Genomic DNA, 27,890 nt, shown 5'->3' with positions numbered 1-27,890 from the left:
CTTTAACACCCACTTTCAGAAATTGATAGAAACTCTACAAAGTTACAGAAGAACTAAACACTACCACGACTGACTGATAGTATCTAACGAATACACAGAATACTCCAGGTAGCAACAGCAGAATGTACATCCTTTTCAAGGACACATGGAACATTCACCAAAATAGACCATATCCTAGGTCATAAAACAAATTTCAACAAAATGAAAAAAAAAAAGATCATATAGAATATGTTATTTGGCAATAATGCAATAAAAATAAAAATCAACAATGGATAGGCAACAGGAAAATCTCCAAACATTGGGAACATTTGAAAAAGGACTTCTATAAAATGCATGGGTCATTAAGAAAGTCTCAAAAAAAAATTTTAAACTAGAAATGAAGTTTTGGAGAGGTTCCAAGATGGCTGAATAGGAACAGCTCCAGTCTGCAGCTCCCAGCATGAGCGACGCAGACAACAGGTGATTTCTGCATTTCCAACTGAGGTACTGGGTTCATCTCACTGGGGCTTGTCAGACAGTGGGTGCAGCTCCCCCACGGAGCAGGGCAGGGCATTGCCTCACCCAGGAAGGGCAAGGGATCAGGGAATTCCCTTTCCTAGTAAAGGAAAGCTGTGACAGATGGTACCTGGAAAATCGGGACACTCCCACCCTAATACTGTGCTTTTCCAATGGCCTTAGCAAACAGCACACCAGGAGATTATATCCCATGTCTGGCTTGGAGGGTCCCATGCCCACGGAGCCTCACTCACTGCTAGCACAGCAGTCTGAGATCGAACTGCAAGGTGGCAGTGAGGCTGGGGGAGGGGTGTCCGCCATTGCTGAAGCTTGAGTAGGTAAACAAAGTGGCCAGGAATCTCGAACTGGGTGGAGCCCACCACAGCTCAAGGAGGCCTGCCTGCCTCTGTAGACTCCACCTCTGGGGGCAGGGCATACCTGAACAAAAGGCAGCAGAAACTTCTGCAGACTTAAACATCTCATTCTGACAGCATTGAAGAGACTAGTGGTTCTCCCAGCATTGAGTTTGAGATCTGAGAACGGGCATACTGCTTCCTCAAGTGGGTCCCTGACCCCCGAGTAGCCTAACTGGGAAACAGCCCCCAGTTGGGGCTGACTGACACCTCATACAGCTGGGTGCCCCTCTGAAACAAAGCTTCCAGAGGAAGGATCAGGCAACAACATATGCCGTTCTGCAATATTTGCTGTTCTGCACCCTCCGCTGATGATACCCAGGCAAACAGGGTCTGAAGTGGACCTCCAGTAAACTCCAACAGACCTGCAGCTGAGGGTCCTGACTGTTAGAAGGGAAACTAACAAACAGAAAGGACATTCACACCAAAACCCCATCTGTACATCACCATCATCAAAGACTAGAGGTAGATAAAACCACAAAGATAGGGAGAAACCAGAGGAGAAAAGCTGAAAATTCTAAGAATCAGAGCACCTCTTCCCCTCCGAAGGAACACAGCGTCTCATCAGCAATGGAACAAAGCTGGACAGAGAATGACTTTGACGAGTTGAGAGAAGGCTTCAGATAATCAGTAATAACAAATTTCTCTGAGCTAAAGGAGGATGTTCAAACCCATTGCAAAGAAGCTAAAAACCTTGAAAAAAGATTGAACAAATGGCTAACTAGAAGAAACCGTGTAGAGAAGTCCTTAAATGACCTGATGGAGCAGAAAACCATAGCATGAGAGCTACATGACGCATGCAGAAGCTTCACTACCTGATCTGATCAAGTGGCAGAAAGGGTATCAGTGATTGAAGATCAAATGAATGAAATGAAGTGAGAAGAGAAGTTTAGAGAAAAAAGAGTAAAAAGAAATGAATAAGAAATATGGGACTATGTGAAAAGACCAAATATACATCTGATTGGTGTACCTGAAAGTGATGGGGAGAATGGAACCAACTTGGAAAACACTCTTCAGGATATTATCCTGGAGAACTTCCCCAACCAACAAGGCAGGCCAATATTCAAATTCAGGAAATACAAAGAATGCCAGAAAGATACTCCTCAAGAAGAACAACCCAAGACACATAATTGTCAGATTCACCAAAGTTGAAATGAAGAAAAAAATGTTAAGGGCAGTCAGAGAGAAAGGGCGGGTTACCCACAAAGGGAAGCCCATCAGACTAACAGCGGATCTCTCAGCAGAAACTCTAGAAGCCAGAAGAGAGTGGGAGCCAATATTGAACATTCTTAAAGAAAAAAATTTTCAACCCAGAATTTCATATCTAGCCAAACTAAGCTTCATAAGTGAAGGAGAAACGAAATCCTTTACAGACAAACAAATGCTGAGAGATTTTGTCACCACCAGGCCTGCCTTACAAGAGCTCCTGAAAGAAGCACTAAACATGGAAAGGAACAACCAGTACCAGCCACTGCAAAAACATGCCAAATTGTAAAGACCATTGATGCTAAGAAGAAACTGCATCAACTAAGAAGCAAAATAACCAGCTATATCATAATGACAGGATCAAGTTCACACATAACAATATTAACCTTAAATGTAAATGGGCTGAATGCTGCAATTAAAAGACACAGACTGGCAAACTGGATAAAGAGTCAAGACCCATCAGTGTACTATATTCAGGAGACCCATCTCACATGCAGAGACACACATAAGCTCAAAATAAAGGGATGGAGGAAGATCTATCAAGCAAATGGAAAACAGAAAAAAGCAGGGGTTGCAATCCTAGTCTCTGATAAAACAGACTTTAAACAAACAAAGATCAAAAGAGACAAAGAAGGCCATTGCATAATGGTAAAGGGATCAATTCAACAAGAAGAGGTAACTATCCTAGATATATATGCACCCAATACAGGAGCACCCATTCATAAAGCAAGTCCTTAGAGACCTACAAAGAGACTTGGAGTCCCACACAATAATAATGGGATACTTTAACACCCCACTGTCAACATTAGACAGATCAACGAGACAGAAAGTTAACAAGGATATCCAGGAATTGAACTCAGCTCTGCACCAAATGGACCTAATAGACATCTATAGAACTCTCCACCCCAAAGCAACAGAATATACATTCTTCTCAACACCACATTGCACTTATTCCAAAATTGAGCACATACTTGGAAGTAAAGCACTACTCAGCAAATGTAAAAGAACAGAAATTATAACAAACTGTCTCTCAGACAACAATGCAATCAAACTAGAACTCAGGATTAAGAAACTCACTCAAAACAGTTCAACTACATGGAAACTGAACAACCTGCTCCTGAATGACTACTGGGTACATAACAAAATGAAGGCAGAAATAAAGATGTTCTTTGAAACCAATGAGAACAAAGACACAACATACCAGAATCTCTTGGGCACATTTAAAGCAGTATGTAGAGGGAAATTTATAGCACTAAACGCCCACAAGAGAAAGCAGGAAAGATCTAAAATTGACATCCTAACACCACAATTAAAAGAACTAGAGAAGCAAGAGCAAACACATTCAAAAGCTAGCAGAAGGCAAGAAATAACTAAGATCAGAGCAGAACTGAAGGAGATAGAGACACAAAATCCCTTCAAAAAATCAGTGACTCCAGGGCTGGTTTTTTGAAAAGATCAACAAAATTGATAAACCACTAGCAAGACTAATAAAGAAAAGAGAGAAGAATCAAATAGATACAATAAGAAATGATAAAGGGGATATCACCACGGATCCCACAGAAGTACAAGCTACCATCAAAGAATACTATAAACACCTCTATGCAAATAAATTAGAATATCTAGAAGAAATGGATAAATTCCTGGACATATACTCCCTCCCAAAACTAAACCAGGAAGAAGTTGAATCCCTGAATAGACCAGTAATAGGTTCTGAAATTGAGGCAATAATTAATAGCCTACCAACCAAAAAAAGTCCAGGACGAGACAGATTCACAGGTGAATTCTACCAGAGGTACAAAGAGGAGCTGGTACCATTCCTTCTGAAACTATTTCAATCAATAGAAAAAGAGGGAATCCTCCCTAATCATTATATGAGGCCAACATCATCCTGATACGAAAGCCTGACAGAGATACAACAAAAAAAGAATTTTAGACCAATATCCCTGATGAACATCGATGCAAAAATCCTCAATAAAATATTGGCAAACTGAATCCAGCAGCACATCAAAAAGCTTATCCACCATGATCAAGTTGACTTAATCCCTGGGATGCAAGGCTGGTTCAACATACGCAAATCAATAAATGTAATCCATCATATAAACGGAACCAAAGACAAAAACCACATGATTATCTCAATAGATGCAGAAAAGGCCTTCAACAAAATTCAACAGTCCTTCATGCTAAAAACTCTCAATAATTCGATATTGATGGAATGTATCTCAAAATAATAAGAGCTACTTATGACAAATGCACAGCCAATATCATACTGAATGGGCAAAACCTGGAAGAATTCCCTTTGAAAACTGGCACAAGACAGGGATGCCCTCTCTCACCACTCCTCTTCAACATAATGTTGGAAGTTCTGGCCAGGGAAATTAGGCAAGAGAAAGATATAAAGGGTATTCAATTAGGAAAATAGGAAGTCAGATTGCCCTGTTTGCAGATGACATGATTGTATATTTAGAAAACCCCATCATCTCAGTCCAAAATCTCCTGAAGCTGATAAGCAACTCGAGCAAAGTCTCAGGATACAAAATCAACATGCAAAAATCACAAGCATTCCTATACACCAAAAATAGACAAACAGAGAGCCAAATCATGAGTGAACTCCCATTTCACAACTGCTCAAACAGAATAAAATGCCTAGGAATCCAACTTACAAGAGATGTGAAGGACCTCTTCAAGGAGAACTACAAACCACTGCTCAACGAAATGAAAGAGGACACAAACAAATGGAAGAACATTCCATGCTCATTGATAGGAAGAATCAATATTGTGAAAATGGTCATACTGCCCAAGGTAATTTATAGATTCAGTGCTATCCCCATCAAGCTACAAATGACTTTCTTCACAGAACTGGAAAAAATGACTCTAAAGTTCATATGGAACCAAAAAAGAGCCTGCATTGCCAAGAGAATCCTAAGCCAAAAGAACAAAGCTGGAGGCATCATGCTACTTGACTTCAAACTATACTACAAGGCTACAGTAACCAAAACAGCATGGTACTGGTACCAAAACAGAGATATAGACCAATGGAACAGAATAGAGCCCTCAGAAATAATACCACACCTCTACAACCATCTGATCTTTGACAAACCTGACAAAACAAGAAATGGGGAAAGGATTCCCTATTTAATCAATGGTGCTGGGAAAACTGGCTAGCCATTTATAGAAAGGTGAAATTGGATCTCTTCCTTACAACTTATACAAAAATTAATTCCAGATAGACTGAAGACTTAAATGTTACACCTAAAACCATAAAAACCCTAGAAGAAAACCTAGGCAATACCATTCAGGCCATAGGCATAGGCAAGGACTTCTTGACTAAAACACCAAAAGCAATGGCAACAAAAGTCAAAATTGACAAATGGGATCTAATTAAACTAAACAGTTTCTGCACAGGAAAAGAAACTACCATCAGAGTGAACAGGCAACCTAGAGAATGGGAGAAAATTTTTAAAATCTACCCATCTGACAAAAGGCTAATGTTCAGATTCTACAAAGAAGTTAAACAAATTCACAAGAAAAAATCAAACAACCCCATCAAAAAAATGTGCAAAGGATATGAACAGACACTTCTCAAAAGAAGACATTTATGCAGCCAGCAGACACATGAAAAAATGCTCATCATCACTGGCCATCAGAGAAATGCTAATCAAAATCACAATGAAATGCTGTCTCACACCAGTTAGAAGTCAGGAAACAACAGGTACTGGAGAGGATGTGGAGAAATAGGAACACTTTTACACTGTTGGTGGGACTGAACTAGTTCAACCATTGTGGAAAACAGTGTGGCTATTCCTCAAGGATCTAGAACTAGAAATACCATTTGACCCAGCCATCCCATTACTGGGCATATACCCAAAGGATTATAAATCATGCTGCTACAAAGACACATGTGCATGTATGTTTATTGTGGCACTATTTACAATAGCAAAGACTTGGAACCAATCCAGATGTCCATCAATGATACACTGGATTAAGAAAATGTGGTACATACACACCATGGAATACTATGCAGCCATAAAAAAGGATGAGTTCACATCCTTTGTAGGGACATGGATGAAGCTAGAAACCATCATTCTGAGCAAACTATCACAAGGACAGAAAACCAAACACCACATGTTCTCACTCATAGGTGGGAATTGAACAATGAGAACACTTGGATACAGGGTGGGGAACATCACACACTGGAGTCTGTCATGGGGTGGGGGGAGGGGGAAGGGATAGCATTAGGAGATATACCTAATGTAAATGACAAGTTAATGGGTGCAGCACACCAACAGGGCACATGTATATATATATGTAACAAACCTGCATGTTGTGCACACGTACCCTAGAACTTAACGTATAATAATTTTAAAAAACTAGAAATGAAAGGAAATGAAAGTACAATATATTAAAATTTATGGGATAAAACAAAAGCAGCTCTGAAAAAGAAAATTTATACCACAAACTGTTTACATTAAAAATAAAAAGGGCCTCCAATCAACACACTAAGTTTTTTCCTCAAGAAATTACAAAAGAACAAAATAATTCCTGATCACCAGAAAAAGGAAATAATAAATATAAGAATATAAATAAATAAAATTTAAAATAGGAAGATAGAGAAAAATCAATGAAACAAAACTAGCTCTTTGAACAAAATCAATAAAATTGACAAATCTCTAGTAAGACTGACAAAAATTAAAATGAAAGAAGACACAGAGAGCCCATATCAGAAATGAAACAGGTGCTATTACTACAGATCCTGCAGCCATTAAAAAGAAAATAAGAAAATACTATCACTAACTTTATGCTCACAATTTAAAGGAAATGGGCCAGTCCCTGAAAAGCCACAAACTATCAAAACTCAGCCAAGGTGAAATAGATAATCTGAATATCTATAATCATTAAATAAATCTAAATTTTAATTTAAAAACTCCCAGAAAAGAAATATTCAGGCCCAGATAGTTTTACTAGCATATCCTAATAAACATTTAAAGAAGAATTAGCATCAATTTTACACAACCTTTTATAGAAAAGGAAGAAACACTTTATAACTCATTTTATGAGGTCAGAATGATCCTAACACAAAAATCAAAGGCAGTCCAAAAAAAAAAAAAAGAAGGAAAGAAACAAACAAAACTCTCTCATGAACTTTGACACAAAAATCTTCAGTAAAAGGCAAGCGGAGAACAAAATCGTGAATGAACTTCCATTCACAATTGCTACAAAGAGAATAAAATACCTAGGAATACAGCCAACAGAGGATGTGAAGGACCTCTTCAAGGAGAGCTACAAACTGCTGCTCAAGGAAATCAGAGAGGACATGAACAAATGGAAAAACATTTCATCCTCATAGATAGGAAGAATCAATATCATGAAAATGACAATACTGCCCAAAGTAATTTATAGATTCAATTGCATTTCCCATTAAACTACCACTGACATTCTTCACAGAATTAGAAGAAACTTAAAATTATATGGAAACAAAAAAGAGCTTGCATATCCAAGAAAATCCTAAGCAAAAAGAACAGAGCTGGGAGGCACCACACTATCATACTTCAAACTATTCTACAAATCTATAGTAACCAAAGCAGCATAGTACTGTTACAAAAATAGACACAGACTAATGGAACAGAATAGAGAACTCAGAAATAAGACAGCACATATACAACCATCTGATCTTCAACAAACCTGACAAAAACAAGCAATGGGGAAAGGATCTCCTATTCAATAAATGGTGCTGGGAAAACTGGCTGGCCATATGCAGAAAACTGAAACTGGACCCCTTCCTTACACCTTATACAAAAATTAACCCAAGATGGATTAAAGACTTAACTGTAAAACCCAAAACTATAAAAACCGTAGAAGAAAACCTAGGCAATATCATTCAGGATATAGGCATGGGCAAAGATTTCATGATGAACTTGCCAAAAGCAACTGCAACAAAAGCAAAAATTGACAAATGGGATCTAATTAAACTAAAGAGCTTCCGCACAGCAAAAGAAACTATCGTCAGAGTGAACAGGCAACCTACAAAGTGGGAGAAAATTTTTGCAATCTATCCATCTGACAAAGGTCTAATATTCAGAATCTACAAGGAGCTTGAACAAATTTACAAGAAAAAAAAACAAACAACCTCATTAAAAAAGTGAATAAGGGACATGAACAGACACTTGTCAAAAGAAGACATTCATGTAGCCAACATACATATGAAAAGAAAGCTCAACATCACTGATCATTAGAGAAATGAAAATCAAAACCACAATGAGATACCATCTCATGTCAGTCAGAATGGGGATTATTAAAAAGTCAAGAAACGACAGATGCTGGTGAGGTTCCAGAGAAATAGGAACACTTTTACACTGTTGGTGGGAATGTAAATTAGTTCAACCATTGTGGAAGACAGTGTGGTGCTTCCTCAAAGATCTAGAGCCAGAAATACCATTTGACCCAGCAATCCCATTACAAACCATTCTATTATAAAGATATATGGCACATGTATATTCATTGCAACACTCTTCACAATGACAAAGACATAGAATCAACCCAAATATCCATCAGTGATATCCATATAGATAAAGAAAATGTGGTACATATACTCCATGGAATACTATGCAGCCATAAAAAGGAATGAGATCATGTCCTTTGCAGGGACATGGATGGAGCTGGAAGCCATTATCCTCAGAAAACTAATGCAGGAACAGAAAACCAAACACTGCATGTTCTCACTTATAAGTAGGAGCTGAACAATGAGAACACATGGACACAAGGAGGGGAACAACACACACTGGCGCCAGTCAGGGAGTAGGGGTATGGGGAGAGCATTAGGAATAATAGCTCATGCATTCTGAGCTTAATACCTAGGTGATGGGTTGATGGGTGCAGCAAACCACCATGGCATATGTTTACCTATGTAACAAACCTGCACATTCTGCACATGTAACCTGGAACCTAAAATAGAAACAATTTTTTTTTTAAATTTTCATTAAAAAATTAGTAAATAATATCAAGCAATATATTTTAAAAATTATATGCCACAACAAAGTGGGATTTATTCCAGATATGCAAGGATGGTTCAATAATTTAAAATTAATCAATATAATCCACCAAATCAGCAAGCTAAAGAAGAAAAATCATAAAATTGATGCAGAAAAAGCACTTGCCAAAATCCAATTCATAGTGAAACTATCATCATTATAATTCATAAATATGACTCATAACAAATAATAAACTCACAATAAAAATTCTCAGCAAACTAGAAATGGAGGAGAACTTCCTCAACTTAAAAAATTGCATCTACAGAATATCTAAAGCTAATATCATACTTAATGGTGAATGACAGGGCACTTTTCCCTTAAGATTTGAAACAAGGCAAGGATATCTGTTCTTGCCTTCTTATTCAACATAGTACTGGAAAGTTCTAGCCAGTGCAATAAATAAGGCAAGAAAAAGAAATTAAAGGCCTACAGATTGTAAAGAAAGAAATTAAAATGTTCTTATTTGTAGAGTACATGACTATCTACATAGAAAACTCTACAAAATCTACAAAAAACTTTTATTTTTATTTATTTATTATTATTATTTTATTTTATTTTTCCATAAGTTATTGGGGTATAGGTGGTATTTGGTTACGTGAGGAAGTTCTTTGGTGGTGATTTGTGAGATTTTGGTGCACCCATCACCCCCGCAGTATACATTGCACCATATTTGTAGTCTTTTTTCCTTCAACCCCCTCCCACTCTTCCCTCCAAGTCCCTAAAGTCCATTGTATCATTATTATGCCTTCATGGCTTAGCTCCCTCATATCAGTGATAACATATGATGTTTGGTTTTCCATTCCTGAGTTACTTCACTTAGATTAATAGTCTCCAATCTCATCCAGGTCACTGAAAATGCTGCTAATTCATTCCTTTTTATGGTTGAGTAGTATTCCATCATATACACACCACCGTTTCTTTATCCACTTATTGGGGTTCCACGATTTTGCAATTGTGAATTGTGCTGCTATAAACATGCAAGTGCAAGTATCTTTTTCAAATAGTGACTTCTTTTCCTTTGGGTAGAGACCCAGTAGTAGGATTGCTGGATCAAATGGTACTTCTACTTTTACTTCTTTAAGGAATCTCCACACTGTTTTCCACAGCAGCTGTCCTAGTTTACATTCCTATTAGCAGTGTAGAAGTGTTCCCTGATCACCACATCCATGCCAACATCTACGGTTTTTTGATTTGTTGATTATGGCCATTCTTGCAGGAGTAAGGTAGTATCACACTGTGGTTTTGGTTTGCATTTCCCTAATCATTAGTGATATTGAGCATTTTTTTCATATGTTACTTGGCCATTTTACATCTTCTTTTGAGAATTGTTTTTTCACATCCTTAGTCTACTTTTTGATGGAATTTTTTTTTTTCTTACTGATTTGTTTGAGTTTGCTGTAGATTCTGGACATTAGTTCTTTGTCAGATGTATAGATTGTGAAGATTCGCTCCCACTCTGTGGGTTGTCTGTTTACTCTGATGACTGTTCCTTTTGCCGTGCAAAAGCTCTTTAGTTTAATTAGGTTCCAGCTATTTATCTTTGTTTTTATTGCATTTACTTTTGGGTTCTTGGTCACGAAATCTTTGCTTAAGCCACTGTCTAGAAGGGTTTTCCCAATGTTATCTTCTATAATGTTTACAGTTTCAGGTCTTTGGTTTAAGTCCTTAATCCATCTTGAGTTGATTTTTACATAAGGTGAGAGATGAGGATCAAGTTTCATTCTCCTACATGTGGCTAGCCAATTATCCCAGCACCATTTGTTGAAAAAGGTGTCCTTTCCCCCACTTTATATTTTTGTTTGCTTTAAGTATTTGGGCTTATTTCTAGGTTCTCTGTTCTGTTCCATTGGTCTATGTGCCTATTTTTTATACCAGTACCACGCTGTTTTGGTGACTATGGCCTTATAGTATAGTTTGAAATTAGATAGTGTGATGCCTCCAGATTTGTTCTTTTTGCTTAGTCTTATTTTGGCTATGCATGCTCTTTTTTGGTTCCATATGAATTTCAGAATTGTTTTTTCTAACTCTGTGAAGAATGATGGTGGTATTTTGATGGGGATTGCACTGAATTTGTAAATTGCTTTTGGCAGTATAGTTATTTTCACAATATTGTTTCTACCCATCCATGAGCATGGGATGTGTTTCCATTTGTTTGAGTCATTTATGATTTCTTTCAGCAGTGTTTTATAATTTTCCTTGAAGAGGTCTTTTGACTCCTTTGTTAGGTACATTCCTAAGTATTGCATTTATTTATTTATTCATTTTTTTTGGCAGCTATTGCAAACGTGATTGAGTTCTTGATTTGATTCTCTGATTGGTCACTGTTGGTATAAGGAAGAGCTATTGATTTGTGTACATCAATCTTGTATCCAGAAACTTTGCTGAATTCTTTTATCAGTTCTAGGAGCTTTCTGGAGGAGCCCTTAGGGTTTTCAAGGTAAACAGTCATATCATCAGCAAAAAGGGACAGTTTGATTTCCTCTTAACTGATTTGGATGCCCTTTATCTTTTTTCTCTTGTCTGATTGCTCTGGCTAGGACTTCCAGTACTATGTTTAAGGGGAGTGGTGAGAGTGAGCATCCTTGTCTTGTTCCTGTTCTCAGAGGGAATGCTTTCAATTTTTCCCCATTCAGTATTATGTTGTCTGTGTGTTTGTCATAGATGGCCTTTATTACATTAAGGTATGTCCCTTGTATGCTGATTTTGCTGAGGGTTTTAATTATAAAGGGATGCTGGATTTTGTTGAATGCTTTTTCTGCATCTATTGAAATGATCATGTGATTTTGTTATTAATTCTGTTTATGTAGTGTATCACATTTATTAACCCGGGAATGTTAAACCATCCCTGCATCCCTGGTATGAAACCCACTTGATCCATGGTGGATTATCTTTTTGGTATCCACCATAACTAGTATTTTGTTAAGGATTTTAACATCTATGTTCACCAAGGATATTGGTCTGTAGTTTTCTTTTTTGGTTGTGTCCTTTCCTGGTTTTGGTATTAGGGTAATGAAGGCTTCATAGAATGAATTAGGGAGGGTTCCTTCTTTCTCTACCTTGTGGAATAGTGTCAAATGGGATTGGTACCAATTCTTCTCTTAATGTCTGATAGAATTCTGCTGTGAATCGGTCTGGTCCTGGACTTTTTTTGTGTGTTGTTGTTGTTGTTGTTGTTTTTCTTGGGGAGGTGGGGTAATTTTAAGCTAGGAAGGTTGTATTTTTCCAGGAATTTATCCATCTCTTCTTGGTTTTCTAGTTTATGTGAGTAAAGGTGTTCATAGTAGCCTTGAATGATCTTTTGTATTTCAGTGGTGTTAGTTGTAATACATCCTGTTTGTTTCTTAGTGAGGTTATTTGGTTTTTCTCTCTTCTTTTCTTGGTTTATCTTGTTAATGGTCTATCAATTTTGTTTATCTTTTTAAAGAACCAGATTTTTTTTTTTCATTTATCTTTTGTATTTTTTGTTTCAATTTTATTTAGTTCTGCTCTGATCTTGGTTGTTTCCTTTCTTCTGCTGGGTTTGCATTTGGTTTGTTCTTGTTTCTCTAGTTCCTTGAGGTGTGACCTTAGATTGGCTGTGCTCTTTTAGGCTTTTTGATGTAGGTGTTTAGGAGTATGAACTTTCCTCTTAGCAACACCTTAGCTGTATCCCAGAGGTTTTGATAGGTTGTGTCATTATTGTCATTCAGTTCAAAGAATTTTTTAATTTCCATCTTGATTTCGTTTTTGACCCAATCCTCATTCACCAGTAGGTTATTTAATTTCTATGTATTTGCACGGTTTTGAGGGTTCCTTTTGGAGTTGATTTCCAGTTTTATTACACTGTAGTCTGAGAGAATGCTTGATATAATTTCAATTTTCTTAAATTTATTGAGGCTCATTTTATAGCCTATCATATGATCTGTCTTGGAGAAATTTCCATGCACTGTTGAATAGAATGTGTATTCTTTGGTTGTTGGATGAATTGTTCTTTATATATCTGCTAAGTCCATTTGTTCCAAGGTATAGTTCAAATCCATCTTTTCTTTGTTGACTTTCTGTCTTGATGCCTTCTCTTGTGCTGTCAGTAGAGTATTGAAGTACCTCACTAACTATTATTGTGTTGCTGTCTATCTCGTTTCTTAGGTCTATTAGTAATTGTTTTATAAATTTGGGAGCTCCAGTATTAAGTGCATAAATGTTTGGGATTGTGATATCTTCCTGTTGGACGAGGATTTTTACCATTATGTATGTCCCTTTTTGTCTCTTTTAACCTCTATTGCTTTAAATATTGTTTTGTCTGATATAAGAATAACTACCCCTTGCTCACTTTTGGTGCCCATTTGCATGAAATGCCTTTTTACACCCCTCTATTTTAAGTTTATGTGAGTCCTTATGTGTTAGGTGAGTCTCCTGAAGGCAGCAGATAGTTGATTAGTAAGTTCCTATCCATTCTGCAGTTCTGTATCTTTTAAGTAGAGCATTTAGGCCATTTATATTTAATGTTAGTATTGAAATGTGAGGTACCCTTGCATTCATCATGCTCTTTGTTGCCTGTACTTTGTTTTGTTTTTTGTTTTTACTTTTTAACTTATATTTTTGTATTATAGGTCCTGTGTGATTTATGCTTTAAAGAAGTTCTGTTTTGATGTGTTTCTGGGATTTGTTTCAAGATTTAGGGCTCCTTTTAGCAGTTCTTGTAGTGGTGGCTTGGCAATGGCGAACTGTCTTGGCGTTTGCTTGCCGGAAAACAATGGTGTCTTTCCTTCATACAGGGATGCTTAGTTTTGCTGGATACAAAATTCTTGGCTGATAATTGTTTTGTTTGAGAAGGCAGAAGATAGGGCCCCAATCCTTTCTAGCTTGTAGGGTTTCTGCTGAGAAATCTGCTGTTAATCTGATAGGTTTTCCTTTATAGGTTAACTGGTGCTTCTGTCTCACAACTCTTAAGACTCTTTCCTTCATCTTCACTTTAGATAACCTGATGACAATGTGTCTAGAGGAAGATCTTTTTGTAACGAATTTCCCAGGTGTTCTTTGTGCTTCTTGTATTTCCATGTCTAAGTCTCTAGCAAGGCCAGGGAAGTGTTCCTTGATTACTCCCCCAAGTATGTTTTCAAGCTTTTAGAATTGTCTTTTTCCTCAGGAACATCGATTATTCTTAGGTTTGGTTGTCTACCATAATCCCGGACTTCTTGGAGGCTTTGTTCATATTTTCTTATTCTTTTTTCTTTATCTTTGTTGGACTGGGTTAATTCAAAGACCTTGTCTTTGAACTCTGAATTTCTTTCTTCTACTTGTTCAATTCTATTGCTGAGACTTTCCAGAGCATTTCACATTTCTAAAAGTGTGTCCAAAGTTTCCTGAATTTTTAACTGTTTTTTTTCTTTAAGCTATCTATTTTCTTGAATATTTCTCCCTTTGCTTCTCATATAATTTTTTGGATTTCCTTGCATTGGGCTTCATCTTTCTCTGGTCCCTCCCTGATTAGCTTAATAACTAACCTCCAGAATTTTTTTTTTTTCAGGTAAATCAGGGATTTCTTCTTGGCTTGGATCCATTGCTGGTGAACTAGTGTGATTTTTTTTTTTCTGGCAGTGGATTGGGGGGTTTGGATGAGCCTTGTTTTGTCATATTACCAGGGTTGGTTTTCTGGTTCCTTTTCATTTGGGTAGGTTCTGTCAGAGGGAAGCCTAGGTCTGAAGATTGCTGTTCAGATTTTTTTGTTCCACAGGGTGTTCCCTTGATGTAGAACTCTCCCCATTTTCCTGTGGATGTGGCTTCCTGTGAGTCAAACTGCGGTGATTTTTGTCTCTCTTCTAGGTTTAGCCACCCAGTGACTCTACTCAACTCCAGACTGGTACTGGTGGTTGTCTTCACAAAGTCCTCTGATGTGAACTGCCCAAGGGTCTCTTAGCTGTGGATACCAGCGCCTGTTCCAGTGGAGGCAGCAGAGGGTGCAGTGGACTCTGTGAAGGTCCTTAGCTCTGGTGGTTTAATACTCTATTTTTGTGCTGGTTGGCCTCCTGCCAGGAGGTGGCAATTTCCAGAAAGCATCAGCTGTAGTAGTGTGGAAGGGGACTGGTGGTGGGTGCGGCCCTAGAGCTCCCAGTATCACATGTCCTTTGTCTTCTGCTTCCAGGGCAGGTAGGGAAAGATCATCAGGTCCAGGGGTGGGGCTAGGTGTATATGATCTCAGAGTCTCCTTTGGCAGGTCTTGCTGCAGCTGCTGTGGGGTATAAGGGTGAGATTCCCAGGTCACTGGAGTTGTGTACCTAGAAGGATTATGGCTGCCTCTACTGAGTCATGCAGGTTGTCAGGGAAGTGGGGGAAAGCTGGCAGTTACAGGTCTCACCCAGCTGCCACACAAATCAAAGGGCCAGTCTCACTCCCACTGTGCCCCCAGCAACAACCCCAAGTGTGTTTCCAGGGGGAGGGTGAGACAGCCTTGAAAACTTGCCCGAAGCTTTGTCTGCCTCCCAGCTGCCAAAGAAAAGGACTTTAATTCTTCCCCTGCCTGTGAAGTCTGCAAGCTGGATTTGTGCCCTCCCCTGAGTTCTGGTCAGGAGGCTTCTCACCCTGTTCAAATTGTTACAAAGTTCAGCTAGAGAATCCCTTCTCCCTGTGGAGTTTTATCCCCTGCTCCTCTGGCCACCTTCCTGATGGATCCCTGTGGTGCCAGCCAGGAATGGGCTGCTTGGGGACCCAGCAAGCTCCCAGGGCCTTTCTGCTGCTTCCCCCACCCCTATATTTCACTTGGCGCAGCTCTTTAACTTGATCAGCTCCAGGTAAAGTTGGAAAGTTCTCCCGCAAACAGATCTTCAGCTTCTCCAGTGGGGATGTGTGTTCAGGAGACGAGGGTCTCCCTTTCCCACTTACATGGCTGGGGCACTCACAGTATTTGGAGTGTCTACTGGATCCTCCAGGAGCAGGCCACTTCCTTCAGAGCGTCTGTGGATCCTCTCAGGATTGCTGGTTTGTTCTTGCAGTTGATATGGAGCTAAAGTTCACAAAGCAAGCCTCTGCATGCTGCTCTGTCTGGAGCAGAAATCTAGTCCCACCTCTCATCTACCATGATCCCCCACCTCCAGAAAACTTTTAGAATGAATAAATAAATTCACAAAGTTGGAAGATACAAGATCAACACATAAAAATCAACCACATTTCTATATACTAACAATAAGTGGAAACCAAATTAAAAGCATAATAGAATTGACAATCACACCAAATGGAGAAAGTAAAAAGTTTCCTCTTCAAAGTTTTCCTTCTTGTTGAAGAATAAATTGTGAGTGTTGGAAATGATGGTTTCTTTTGAGAACTAAGTTTCTTCAAGCCTCCTTGCTTTGTGTTTAATAACTTTTTGTTAAGCCCTAGCCTATGTAACTGCTGATTACACAGGCCCATTCCAGCTCACAGCCTATGCCCCTTCCTTATTTGGGAATGTTACTGCTTCCTTAAACCTTTTGTTACCAACTTCTTTGTTCTTCCCTGTACTTACCTATTTAGGAAAGTTTTAGGCTATTAGCAAATCGGGTATCAGTTTAAGATTGTGAGGTCCTGCTCCAGCCAATGGATGCAGGACACACAGTAAGGACGACCCAAATGCGTAAAGGATAAATATGTCTGCTTTTCCTTTGTTCAAGTGTGCTCCTGCCATTGTTCCATCTGCAATTGAGCACCATTTCTGCAGAAAGTAAAGATGGCCTTGCTGAGAGATCTTTTGTCTCTGTGTTGACTTTCCTTTGTGGCACCAATTATCTATTTCTAACAATTTTGATATTTCTAACATTTTTTGTGGCAATTGTATGGGGATACATTCTCCTCCAGGGGCGTCTCTAGTCCTCTTTCATGAGGAGGCACCACACCACCTCTTGCCGTGGCCTCAGACGTAAGGTACCAAGACCTACCTGGTGCGAGGAATAACCTGAGCTCTCAGCAATGCAGAAAGAAACTGGCCAGCAACCTAGCTTAAAGGATCCTCACATACTGCGGCGACGACTTTGTGCACAGACAAAGGAAGGAAATCCACAGGAGCTGGTAGAGTACTTCCTTGGTGATGAAATTCTGGAGGGCTAAATGTGCATGTGCGTGAATGATCACAGACAACCCTGCTTGCGGTGTTGTTTGTGTGGATGGTGACAAGTCCAACTGCTGGATGGAGTGAGTGTGTCCTCTCTGCGGTTCCGTAGCTACCTCATATGGCTTAGGGCGGATCCTGCCGTGGGATTTATACTGGCATGCCAACACTAAGAGGCGCCTAATTCTCCCTTGGGGGAGCAGCCAGAGAGGACAGCACAAGTGGGAAGTCTGCAAGGGACCTTCAGAGGGGTGAAAGGGAGAAACCAGGTCAACCTCCCAAGGCAGGCAAGGCAAGACATCCCCTGGTTTGAGGGGTTGAGCCTTCCAGGACAGGCAAGGCAAGACATCCCTGGTTTGAGGGGTTGAACCTTCCTCAAATTTCAGGTGGTTGAACCTCAAACAAACTTCTGGTAGTAAGAAAAATATTCAGAACTCCCCTTTCCCTTCTTCTCGGGGGTAAGAAAGAGACTAAGCTCCACTCCTGCTGGTTGCTTCCCAGGGGAAGGGGAAGGAGAAGGGAGAACAGCAGCATAAGCGGCTGGCAGAGGCAGGGAAAGACCAGCAGAGAGGAAAGAGAAATTGGGAGAGGAAGTAAGGGAGAGAAAGAGAGAGAGACAGAGATACAAAGAAGGAGTCAAAGAGAGAGAGAGAAAGAGAGAGAGAATCAGAGAGACAGCGAGAAAGAGAGAAAGAGACAGAGATAAAGAGGGAGTAAAAGAGAGGAAGAGAGAGAGTCAAAGAGAGAGAGAGAAAGAGAGATAGAAGCAGCAAAGAGAAAACAGTATACCCTATTCATTTAAAAGCCAGGGTAAATTTAAAACCTATAATTGATAATTGAAGGTCTTCTCCATGACCCTATAACACTCCAATATCACCTTGTTGTCAGTGGGAACAAGGGCGTAGCCCGAAAGCACTGAGGCCACTGACAACCCGTAGCTTTTCTAATCAAAAATCCTTAACCCAGAAACCCACAGATGGCCCAAATGCATTCAATCTGTAGCAGCAACTGCTTTGCTACCGGAACAAAGTAGAAAAATAACTTTCAGAGGAAACTTCATTGTGAGCACACGTCATCACGTCAGAACTATCCTAGGTCAAAACAAACAAACAAAAAAACAAAAAACCCCAAAAGCTAAAAGGTAGCTCACTGACTCAAGAACCTTAAGGTATGAGGCTATTCTGTTAGAAAAAAATGATTTGACATTAGCCACTGAAAATTCCCTTGACCCAGTAGGTTTCCTAACAAGGGATCTAAATCTTAATTACCAAGCAAAGGTGCCACCAGACCTAGGAGGAACTCCCTTCAGGACAGGATGACTGATGGTTCCTCCTGGGTGACAGGAAGATAGATGGTTCCTCCTGGGTGACTGAGGGAAAAGGACACAATGGGTATTCAGTAAGTGATAAGGAAACTCTTGTAGAAGCAGAGTTAGGAAAATTGCCGAATAATTGGTCTGCTCAAAAATGCGAGCTGTTTGCACTCAGCCAAGCCTTAAAATACTTACAGATTCAGGAAGGAGTCATCTATACCAATTCTCAGTTAAATTTGGACTAAATTAGGTTTTATTAATAGCAAAGGATAATTGAAACCCAAAACCTACAAGGTTTTCAACAAAGTAAAGTTTGCTAAATGTTAACAGTGTAACGCGTATTATCCTAACTTCTAATCTTGTGGTCTTAAACAGTCTAGTCCACAGACATGAAGTAATTTCACTTTGGAAAAGAATGGTTATCACCTTTGAGGAAAAAAAAAGGGAGGGGGGAAAAATTTATGTAAAAAGGAATGTTATATGGCTAATTCTTGTCCTAAAATAAATTAACTGGTTGTTTAAAGAAAGGGATGTTTGCAACAATTCAGAAAGTTAAAGTATATCGAAGAATTTTCTGTGAAAGTCGCGAAAAAATAAGTTGTAAAAGGGAATTTATGCAAGAAATGTTGTATAATTTAAAAGTGATTAGGCCTTCTGAATATGAAACTATTGAAGAAACAGTTTATATGCAAGGTGTGTAAGGAAAGTAAAATATACTTTTGGTAAAAGGATTATAAAGAGGCATAAGAATGTGGATTTTCACCTACATTAAAAGGTTAAAAAAATTTTGTTTTGAAGGTTTAAGCAAGTTTTGAAACTTAAATTGTAAAGGAAATTCTGTGTGTAAACATATTGGCTAAAGTTAAAGGGGTGTCATCCAGTTTTTCTGTGAACTGGACATTAAAATAAAAGCACAACAGGTTTTCCTTAAAGCACTAACCTGCTCTTTAACAAAAAATTATAAAAGGTTAAAAACAGTCTATAAAAATCTTACCTTATGGTCAGACATTAAAATTAGATAAATATGTCTACAAAGTTTTATTAAAATTAAGTTTAACATTAATAACACTAATATAAAGGTAAAATTTAGCTTATGTGGTATAAAATCATACAGGAAGCATTGTCAAATATAAAATGATGTTTGGCTTTCTTTGGTCTAAAAACTAATAAAAATAGGTGCTAAAGAAAATTTCTCAGCAAGAAGGCACCAAGGACTATAAAGTCCACTGTTGATGTCCCCACATTTTAAACAAAAGATCAGTTTCTTAGAAATTATATACTTGGTTTATCCTCCACCTTCTCTTCCCTTAAAACAAAAGGTCTTTTAGCACAGGTGCCACCCTTGGAGTTTCCAGTACACCAGCACCAGCCTGGGGATCACATTCTCCTCAAAGCGTGGAAAGAAGGGAAACTCAGGCCAGTGTGGGAAGGACCGTACCTTGTGCTACTAACCACCGAGACTGCTGTTCATATAGCAGAAAGGGATGGACACATCACACCTGAGTCAAGCGAGCACCATTATCCTCAGAATCATAGGCCATTGTTCCTGGATCAAACCCTACCAAATTAAAGCTAAGGAAAGCTTAGTCTATCTATCTTTTCCTTTCGTTTCCTTACCCAGTGCTTATATCCATTACTATTCCTACCACCAGCAACTCTAACCCCACTGTAGGGCGCTTCTGTGGTTTAGGAACAGAGGTCACTGGAAAGGATCCAATAGGCACCTCCTACAGCTGCCCCTTTTCCAAACCTACAAAATCAAACTATGACTCGCCTCATGTCAAATGACAAAAGCAACTTCTCAGTAGTATAAATAGAAACCTATGGCAAACCATAGCCATTGAAACAGGGCATAAAGATGTAAATGCCTGGTTAAAATAGATTAAATATTCTGTTCACACTTTAAATAAAAGTGACTGTTACGCTTGTGTGCATGGTAGGCCAGAGGCCTATGTTGTTGCCTTTCCACTAGTATGGTCCTCAAATCAAGCGGACATGGAGTACATGGTAGCTCTTTTTCAAGATTCCACCTCCTGGAATAAAGAATAGTGCCAAGCTCTTTTTCTGCTATTTCCTGAAGTTCAACACCCTGGGGGTCAGCCCTTGAGGGTCATCCAGCCTCCAACTTCCAAAACCAATTTTACCTCATGTCTCCAATGACAAGGGGGAAAATCTGGCATTCCTTGGAGACATAACAGGGTGCAATGAAGTCAGGCACTTCCAAGAGCTGCCCCATCAGTCTGCCCTTATTCATACATCTGCCCTGAGTGGATGCATGGTGGGATTGTGGAGGACCATTACTGGACACTCTGCCAAATAATTGGAGCAACACTTATGCTCTAGTTCAATTGCCTATCCCTTTTATTCTGGTATTTTGTTGACCAGAAAAGGAAAACAACAACAACAACAAAGTAGCTTCAATTCTTACCTCTTTAACAACTATAGTAAGTATACTCTTTCTTCTTAGGTATTATGTTGTACCATATATCCAGGAATTAATCAAAACAATTAAGCCAAGACATGTTAAGCAAGTTTGAAGAGGAAAAGTAAAAAGTAAAAGAGGAGGGATTATAGAAAGTAAAAATTTCCTCTTCAAAGTTTTCCTTCTTGTTGAAGAATAAATTGTAAGTGTTGGAAATGATGGTTTCTTTTGAGGACTAACTTTCTTCAAGCCTCCTTGCTTTGTGTTAATAACTCTTTGTGAAGCCCTATCCTTTGTAACTGTTGAACATGCTCACAGGCATGTTCCAGCTCACAGCCTATGCCCCTTCCTTATTTGGAAATGTTATTGCTTCCTTAAACCTTTTGTTACTAACTTCTTTGTTCTTCCCTGTACTTACCTATTTAGGAAAGTTTTAGGCTATTAGCAAATCGGGTATCAGTTTAAGATTGTGAGGTCCTGCTCCAGCCAATGGATGCAGGACACACAGTAAGGACGTACCAAATGCCTAAGGGATAAATATGTCTGCTTTTGTTTTGTTCAGGTGTGCTCCCGCCATTGTTCCATCTGTGATTGTGCACCCTTTCTGCAGAAAGTAAAGATGGCCTTGCTGAGAGATCTTTTGTCTCTGTGCTGATTTTTCTTCGTGGCACCAATTATCTATTTCCAACAACTTTGGTATTTCTAAGAAATGAAATATTTAGATATAAATCTAACAAAACATGTACAGGATCTGTATGCTGAAATTTTTTTAAATTTAATTAAAAGAACCAAAGACCTAAGTAAATGGAGAGACGTACATGAATTGGAAGTCTGCATATAATAAAGATATCAGTTCTCTCTACATTTGTCTATAGATGTAACACAATGCCTTCAAAATTTCAGCAAGATCATTTTGTAACCGTAGACAAGCTGATACTTAAATTTATATGGAAAGGCAAAAACCCTAGAATAGCTAAAGCAGTTTTGAAAAGAAGACTAAAATTTGAGGAATAACTCTGCCTGATATTAAGGCTTATAATATAACTATAGTAATCAAAGCACTGTGGTATTGGCAGAGGGACAGTCACATAGACCACTGGAACAGAATAAAGAATGCAGAATGAGATGCACACAAATTTACCCAAGTTGTTTTTGACAAAGGTGTAAAAGCAATTCAACAGGGAAAGGATAGCCTTTCAATAAATTGTGCACGGAATGATGATATATCCATGGTCAACAAAATGAAACAAATGAAAACCTTGGCCTAAACCTTATACGTTATACAAAAATCAATTCAAAATGGATCATAAGCATGATCTGGGCATGGTAGTATGAGCCTGTAGTCCCAGCTACTTGGGAGGCTGAAGTGGGAAGATCACATGAGCTTATGAGTTTGAGGCTGCAATGCACTGTGACCACACCTGTGAATAGCCACTGCACACTCCAACCTGGGCAACACAGTGAGAGCCTGTCTCTAACATATAAAAATAAAAATAAAATAGAGCATGAACTTAACTGTAAAACATAAAACTAAAAAAATTTTACGATAAGATAGAGAAGAAAATCTTCAGCAACAAGGGCTAAAGAGCTCTTAGACTTGACACTGAAAGCACAACACATAGATGGAAAAATTGTTAGGTTGGACCTTATCAAAATTAAAAACTTTTGCTCTGTGAAAGATGCTGATATGAACATAGCAATACAAGTTACAGACTGGGAGAAAATATTTGCAAACTGCATATCTAGCAAAGGACTTCTATATAGAATATATAAAGAATTCTTAAAACCAAACAGTAAAAAACAAAAGATCCAATTAAAACATGGGCAAAAGACACAAAGAGTCATTTCACTGAAGAGGTTATACACATGGAAATTAAGCACATGAGAAGATAATCAACATTACTAGCCATTAGGAAAATGTAAATTAAGTCTACAATGAAATATCACTATACACCTATGAGAATGGTTACATTTAAAAATAGTGATAATGTCAAAGGTTGGCAAGGTTGCAGAAAACAGGATCAGTTGTACATTGCTGCTGGAATGTAAAATGGTATAGTCACTTTGGAAAATATATTGACTGCTTCTTGTAAAACCGAACATACACTTAGAATCCTGCAATTACACTTTTGAACATTTACGTTGGAGAAATGAGAACTTAAAGTCACACAAAAGCATTTACAGAAATGGTCATGGCAACTTTATTTGTAATAGCCCCCAAACCGAAAACAACCCAAATGTCCTTCAGTGGGTGAATGTTAAACAGTCTCTGATACATTCATATCAAGGAATGCTACTCAATAAGAAGAGCCAACTACGGATGGATACAACTTGAATGGGTTTCACTATATGAAAAAAATCAATCTTAAAGAAAGTCACATACTGTGTAACTTCTTTATGTAACATTCCCAAAATGGCAAAATTATAGAGATGGGAAGCTGATTAGTGGTTGCCAAGGGTTGATGATTGCTGATGGGGGAGTGAGGGGTATGTGGGGTTATTTAGCATAGAATTGGTAGAACTATATACATACCCACGGATGAGTGCATGTAAAATTAATGAATAAGCTCTATGGATTGCACCAATATCAATTTCCGGGTTGTAATTTTGTATTAATGCAATGTAAGATGTTACCACTGGGACAGAATGAGTCAAGTGTCAGAAAAGCTTCTTCTCTGTGCATTTTTTTGCAACTTTCCCTGAATCTATACCTATTTCACAATAGAAAGTAAAGACAGAACTCTACATTAAAGCCAGATTTTAAAAGATGTTGAGAAATATTGGTATGATAAAGAGCAAAGTCAGAACAACGACCTGAAATAATAGCAGTCGTGTCAGCAAGACTGAGCCTGAATGTACTTGAGGGTTTGGGTTTGTTAAAGGTCGCTCTAGAGTATCTTAAGGGTGGGAAGAAAGGATGGTTAGGCTCACTACTGAGAGACAATGGTTAGTGTTAATTAAAACAACAATAAAAACCTTAACTTTTCTTCTTGTATTTTGTTTCAATCTTCTCTCTCAGGAAGAATGTTCTTCAGACTGAAGTTGGTGGGAAGCCTGAAGTAGTTGAGAAGCTGGGGTAAGAGGTCCCAACAGGGCCAGGTGTGTGGCTCATGCCTGTAATTCCAGCACTTTGGGAGGCCGAGGGGGGCAGATCACTTGAGGTCAGGAGTTGGACAGCAGCTTGGCCAACATGGTGAAACCCCATCTCTACTAAAAATATAAAAGGTAGCCGGGCATGGTTGGCGGGCACCTGTAATCCCAGCTGCTAGGGAGACTGAGGCATGAGAATCACTTGAACCCCGGAGATGGAGGTTGCAGTGAGCCGAGATTGCTCCACTGCACTCCAGCCTGGGTGACAGAGGAGACTCCATCTCAAAAAAGAAAAAAAAAAAAAAAAAGAGGTCTCGACAGATCACATTGCACAGCCTAACAAGTGCTTGTTGGTGTGGTAACAGTAGTCTTCCTTGAGAAACTAGATGTACCAGAAGTGTGACAGGAAGCCTAAAGCGAGACACAGGTTGCTAATTTTCAAAAAGGTAGAAAGAGACACATCTCAGAAAGATATTGTCAATAGGTAAATCCTCTCTTTCAAGCCCAAATGTTCCATTGTTGAGGTGGATGATGGGGCTAAAGAGCAGTTTCTATGGCTCTGAGGAGAGACCTGGGATTGTGTGGGACCCTGAGGGCCACAGAAGCCCACCCTATGTCAAGTCCCTTCAGGAAACTAAAGTAGTCTTTCTGGTGGTCATTTGTCAGTGGATACGTATATCAAATCATCATGTGTACATCATAAATATATACAGTTTGTATTGTTAATCACAATTCTAAAAAGCTAGAATGAAAAAGAAAGAAAAGAAAGAGTACCTTAATTCTAGTGCAGATAATGGAATGAAGGAGGCTTGTTCTAATGAGGGAGGCTGGAGGTGATGTCAGGAAAGAGGGAGGCAAGGTGCACTGTGCTTCTAGAGGGTATACTGTGAAATTTACACTCGTCATCATTTTTTTAGATTAATTTTAGAAAAAATGAAAGTTATATTCCAAAAGTTTCCCAAACTCACTTCTAAAATTTTCTTCAGCATGTGGTTAAAACTTTCCTAGTCTGGTATCCTTGGATAATAATAATAAACTAGTTTAATACTTTGTCATCAGGGAAAAGCAGCATTTTGTATTTCAATACAAACAATAGAGAAAAATAAATGGGGAAAAGGACCTTAGAAATGTTTTTCAGTGCTGTTTTTCATGAACCATACAAGGGAAGTTTAAGACAGTGTATTTTCAGAAGAAAATAAAATGGCCTAAATAAATAAATCTTCAGCAAACAAAAAATAAATAAGGTGCATAGAGCCGGCCCTGAGGGGTCACTGTGTTACAGAGCCTCACAGTGATTACCTGCATAATGGCACTCTTCTAGGAAGTTTCACATGTTCCACAGTCTTTGTATTAGAAGGCAGGATGTTGTGAATGCATTTAAGAAAATGTTTCATCCAAATTGGAGTAGTTTTAGTGTTTTGGTAAGACACTTTTAAACTTTTTATTTATTTATTGGTGGAGATAGGGTCTTGCTATGTTGCCCAGGCTGGTCTGAAATTTCTGGGCTCAAGGAATCCTCCTGCACTAGTTTGGTTACATTTTTAGTTGGTGACACACACAACCCGGGTCAGAAATCTGGGGTTCACCCTTAACTCTTGCGTCTTCCTCCCCAGCCCTGTCCTGCCGTTGTAGTCCAATTGATCTGATTTCCAGGGTTTCTCCAGAGCATTCCTCTCTTTTCCTGCCTTCCATCCACTGCCCCTCATCACCTCTTGCTGCCAAGTTCCTCTCTGTCCTCAGCTTCTCTCCAGTCATTCCCATGTAGGACAAAGAGCAACTTCACATACACATTGGTGTCTTTCAGCCCCACATCGCCCCCTTCCCGCTTCCCCACTGACTTCAAGATGAAGTCAATGTTTTTGGTTCTGGCCTCAGTCCCCACTGGTCTTTCCCTCCCAATTATGGCCAAACAGTATGGATTTATTTATATTTCTCCAAATATTTCTTGTGAATACAATACAAACATGTGGCGCCCACCCCTGCCCCAGGCACTCACTTCTTTCTCTAACGGACCCCCTTTATCCTTTAAACTTTGGAAAAGGTGTCAGCTCTGCCCTCCAGGGTCCTACACTCGGTTAGATCCATCCATCATGTCCTGTGGAAGTCTCAGTCACAACATGGAAATTGTCAGTTCAGGGGCAGCTCACCCTGTCCCCTGTCCCCTCCTGCCAGAAGCCAGAGGCCAGAGGCTATGTTTATTCAAGCCTGTTTCCTTGGCACTGAGCACAGTGCCTTGCTGGAAATAGGTGCTGAGTATGCTTGAACATCTTCAGTCTCTTCAACAGTCATGTATCCAGAATGTTACATTCTGAGAAGTTCTAAATAGCCAATGATTATTATAGTCATTAGCACTCATGCCTTTCTCTGTTATTACACTGTAAATTCCTAGAGGCATAGCCCCAGACGCTTCATCTTTGTACCCATAAAAATTGCAGGCAGGAACCTGGACAGACAGGTGTCGGATGAGAAGGATACTTTGGCCAGGAGACAGACAGAGCCACCAATTTTCCTGCATAGACATCTTCCAGCAAAGCCTGGGAGTGGAAATGACTGATCAACTTGGAAGATGATCCCAAGAGAATGTTCTAGAACTAGGAAATCAGAGATCATGTGTGGAATGCAAGCCCACCCATGACTTCAAATGCTACAAATTCTGGAAGATTTTAAAAATGCATCACCTGTTGAACACTGAATGAGAAAATAAACACGACAGAGTTGACTGAATATTACAGACCTGAGTTTAACCTAAGACAAACTAATTATGAAACTATGAACATATTTCAGTCAACATGAAATACCGAATGTTTCCTGACCAGCATATCAGTTATAACAGAAATCCCCTTAAACAATTTTAAAGAAGCTGTGTTTTGAAAACTGTCATGCTTGACTTCAGTTTTGTGGTCCCCTTTCAGTGCCCCTGTTTTGCGTTTTCATTGTATCACCCAACCTGTGTGTCAGAATAAGACAGTCATAATAAAAGGGGACATTTAATAAGTATTGGCATTTTTTCAAGGGAAAATATTTAAATATGATTAAAACAATAGTGAAGCTAAGAAAAACCTGACTATATGCTAAAGATACAGCATCTATTATTAGCATTCCAGAAATTCCAAATTGAAGCACTCCCGACACATATTAGTGATGGTTACGTGCAAAATGCAGCAATAGGCCAAACCCAGACTTTCTATTGACTTGTCTATTTTCGTATCTCGCTAGCAGAAAGACTACATTTCTGATCAATTCCATTATTGAGGAATAGTACTTTACCACTGATTTCGAAAGGCTCCATTGCAATTTGATGAAAAACTGCTTGTTGGGTCTCACTCAAGAGCTCGTCCTCCTTGAGAATTTTCTTATTTCTCATTGCCAAGCTTTATAATGGCCAAAGTCCTGGAGCCAGCAGAAATGCTCCCCTCAAGAGGAACCACTTGGAGAAAGATCCTTCCCATCGAACCACTACAGCTGGTTGTAAACCTCGCAGCACTTCCCTTTGGCTCTGATTTCGGAATTTGCAGAATGTTTCCTGACATGATCAGGATTGGACATTTCTCAAACACGGGGTATTCACATGTGGATCTCCTACACAGTGCTGCTGCTTGTTAAGGGGGATGGAGGAGGCTTTGGGGCACAAGTTACGGGCCTCTGAAAGCACCCCCTCGCTCCCAGGTCCCTGAGACCCAAAAGCTGCATGCCCCCAGAGAGAGCCAACCAAGCCCTGCCATGGGCCCAGACTCAGCTCACTGTCCCAGGACCTCTCCAGCCCACAGTGAAATCTCCCTTCTCTGACCTGCCTCAACCTTTAGAGTTCATCCTTGCTGCTCAAAGTGTGGTCCATGGACCAGCAGTATCAGGATCACCTGAGAACTTGTTA

General features: G+C 39.2%; 1 protein-coding gene across 2 annotated transcripts in view; it reads right to left on the bottom strand.

Moving 5' to 3' along the window:
• The window catches only part of MARCO (macrophage receptor with collagenous structure), a 59,481-nt gene extending 31,964 nt beyond the window's left edge, over positions 1-27,517 (bottom strand). The window contains exon 1 of one of the 2 annotated variants that reach the window (XM_050752709.1): positions 27,287-27,517. In XM_050752709.1, the coding sequence (XP_050608666.1) occupies positions 27,287-27,383 (97 nt within the window). In that variant the 5' untranslated portion in view covers positions 27,384-27,517. The remainder of the gene's footprint in view (positions 1-27,286) is intronic. The other variant, XM_050752710.1, reaches the window with a different exon arrangement.
• Positions 27,518-27,890: the final 373 nt, after the last annotated feature.

Source organism: Macaca thibetana, chromosome 12 (assembly GCF_024542745.1).
Source record: "Macaca thibetana thibetana isolate TM-01 chromosome 12, ASM2454274v1, whole genome shotgun sequence".
Classification (NCBI taxonomy): Eukaryota; Metazoa; Chordata; class Mammalia; order Primates; family Cercopithecidae; genus Macaca; species Macaca thibetana.
This window is presented reverse-complemented; position numbering and strand designations above follow the sequence as displayed.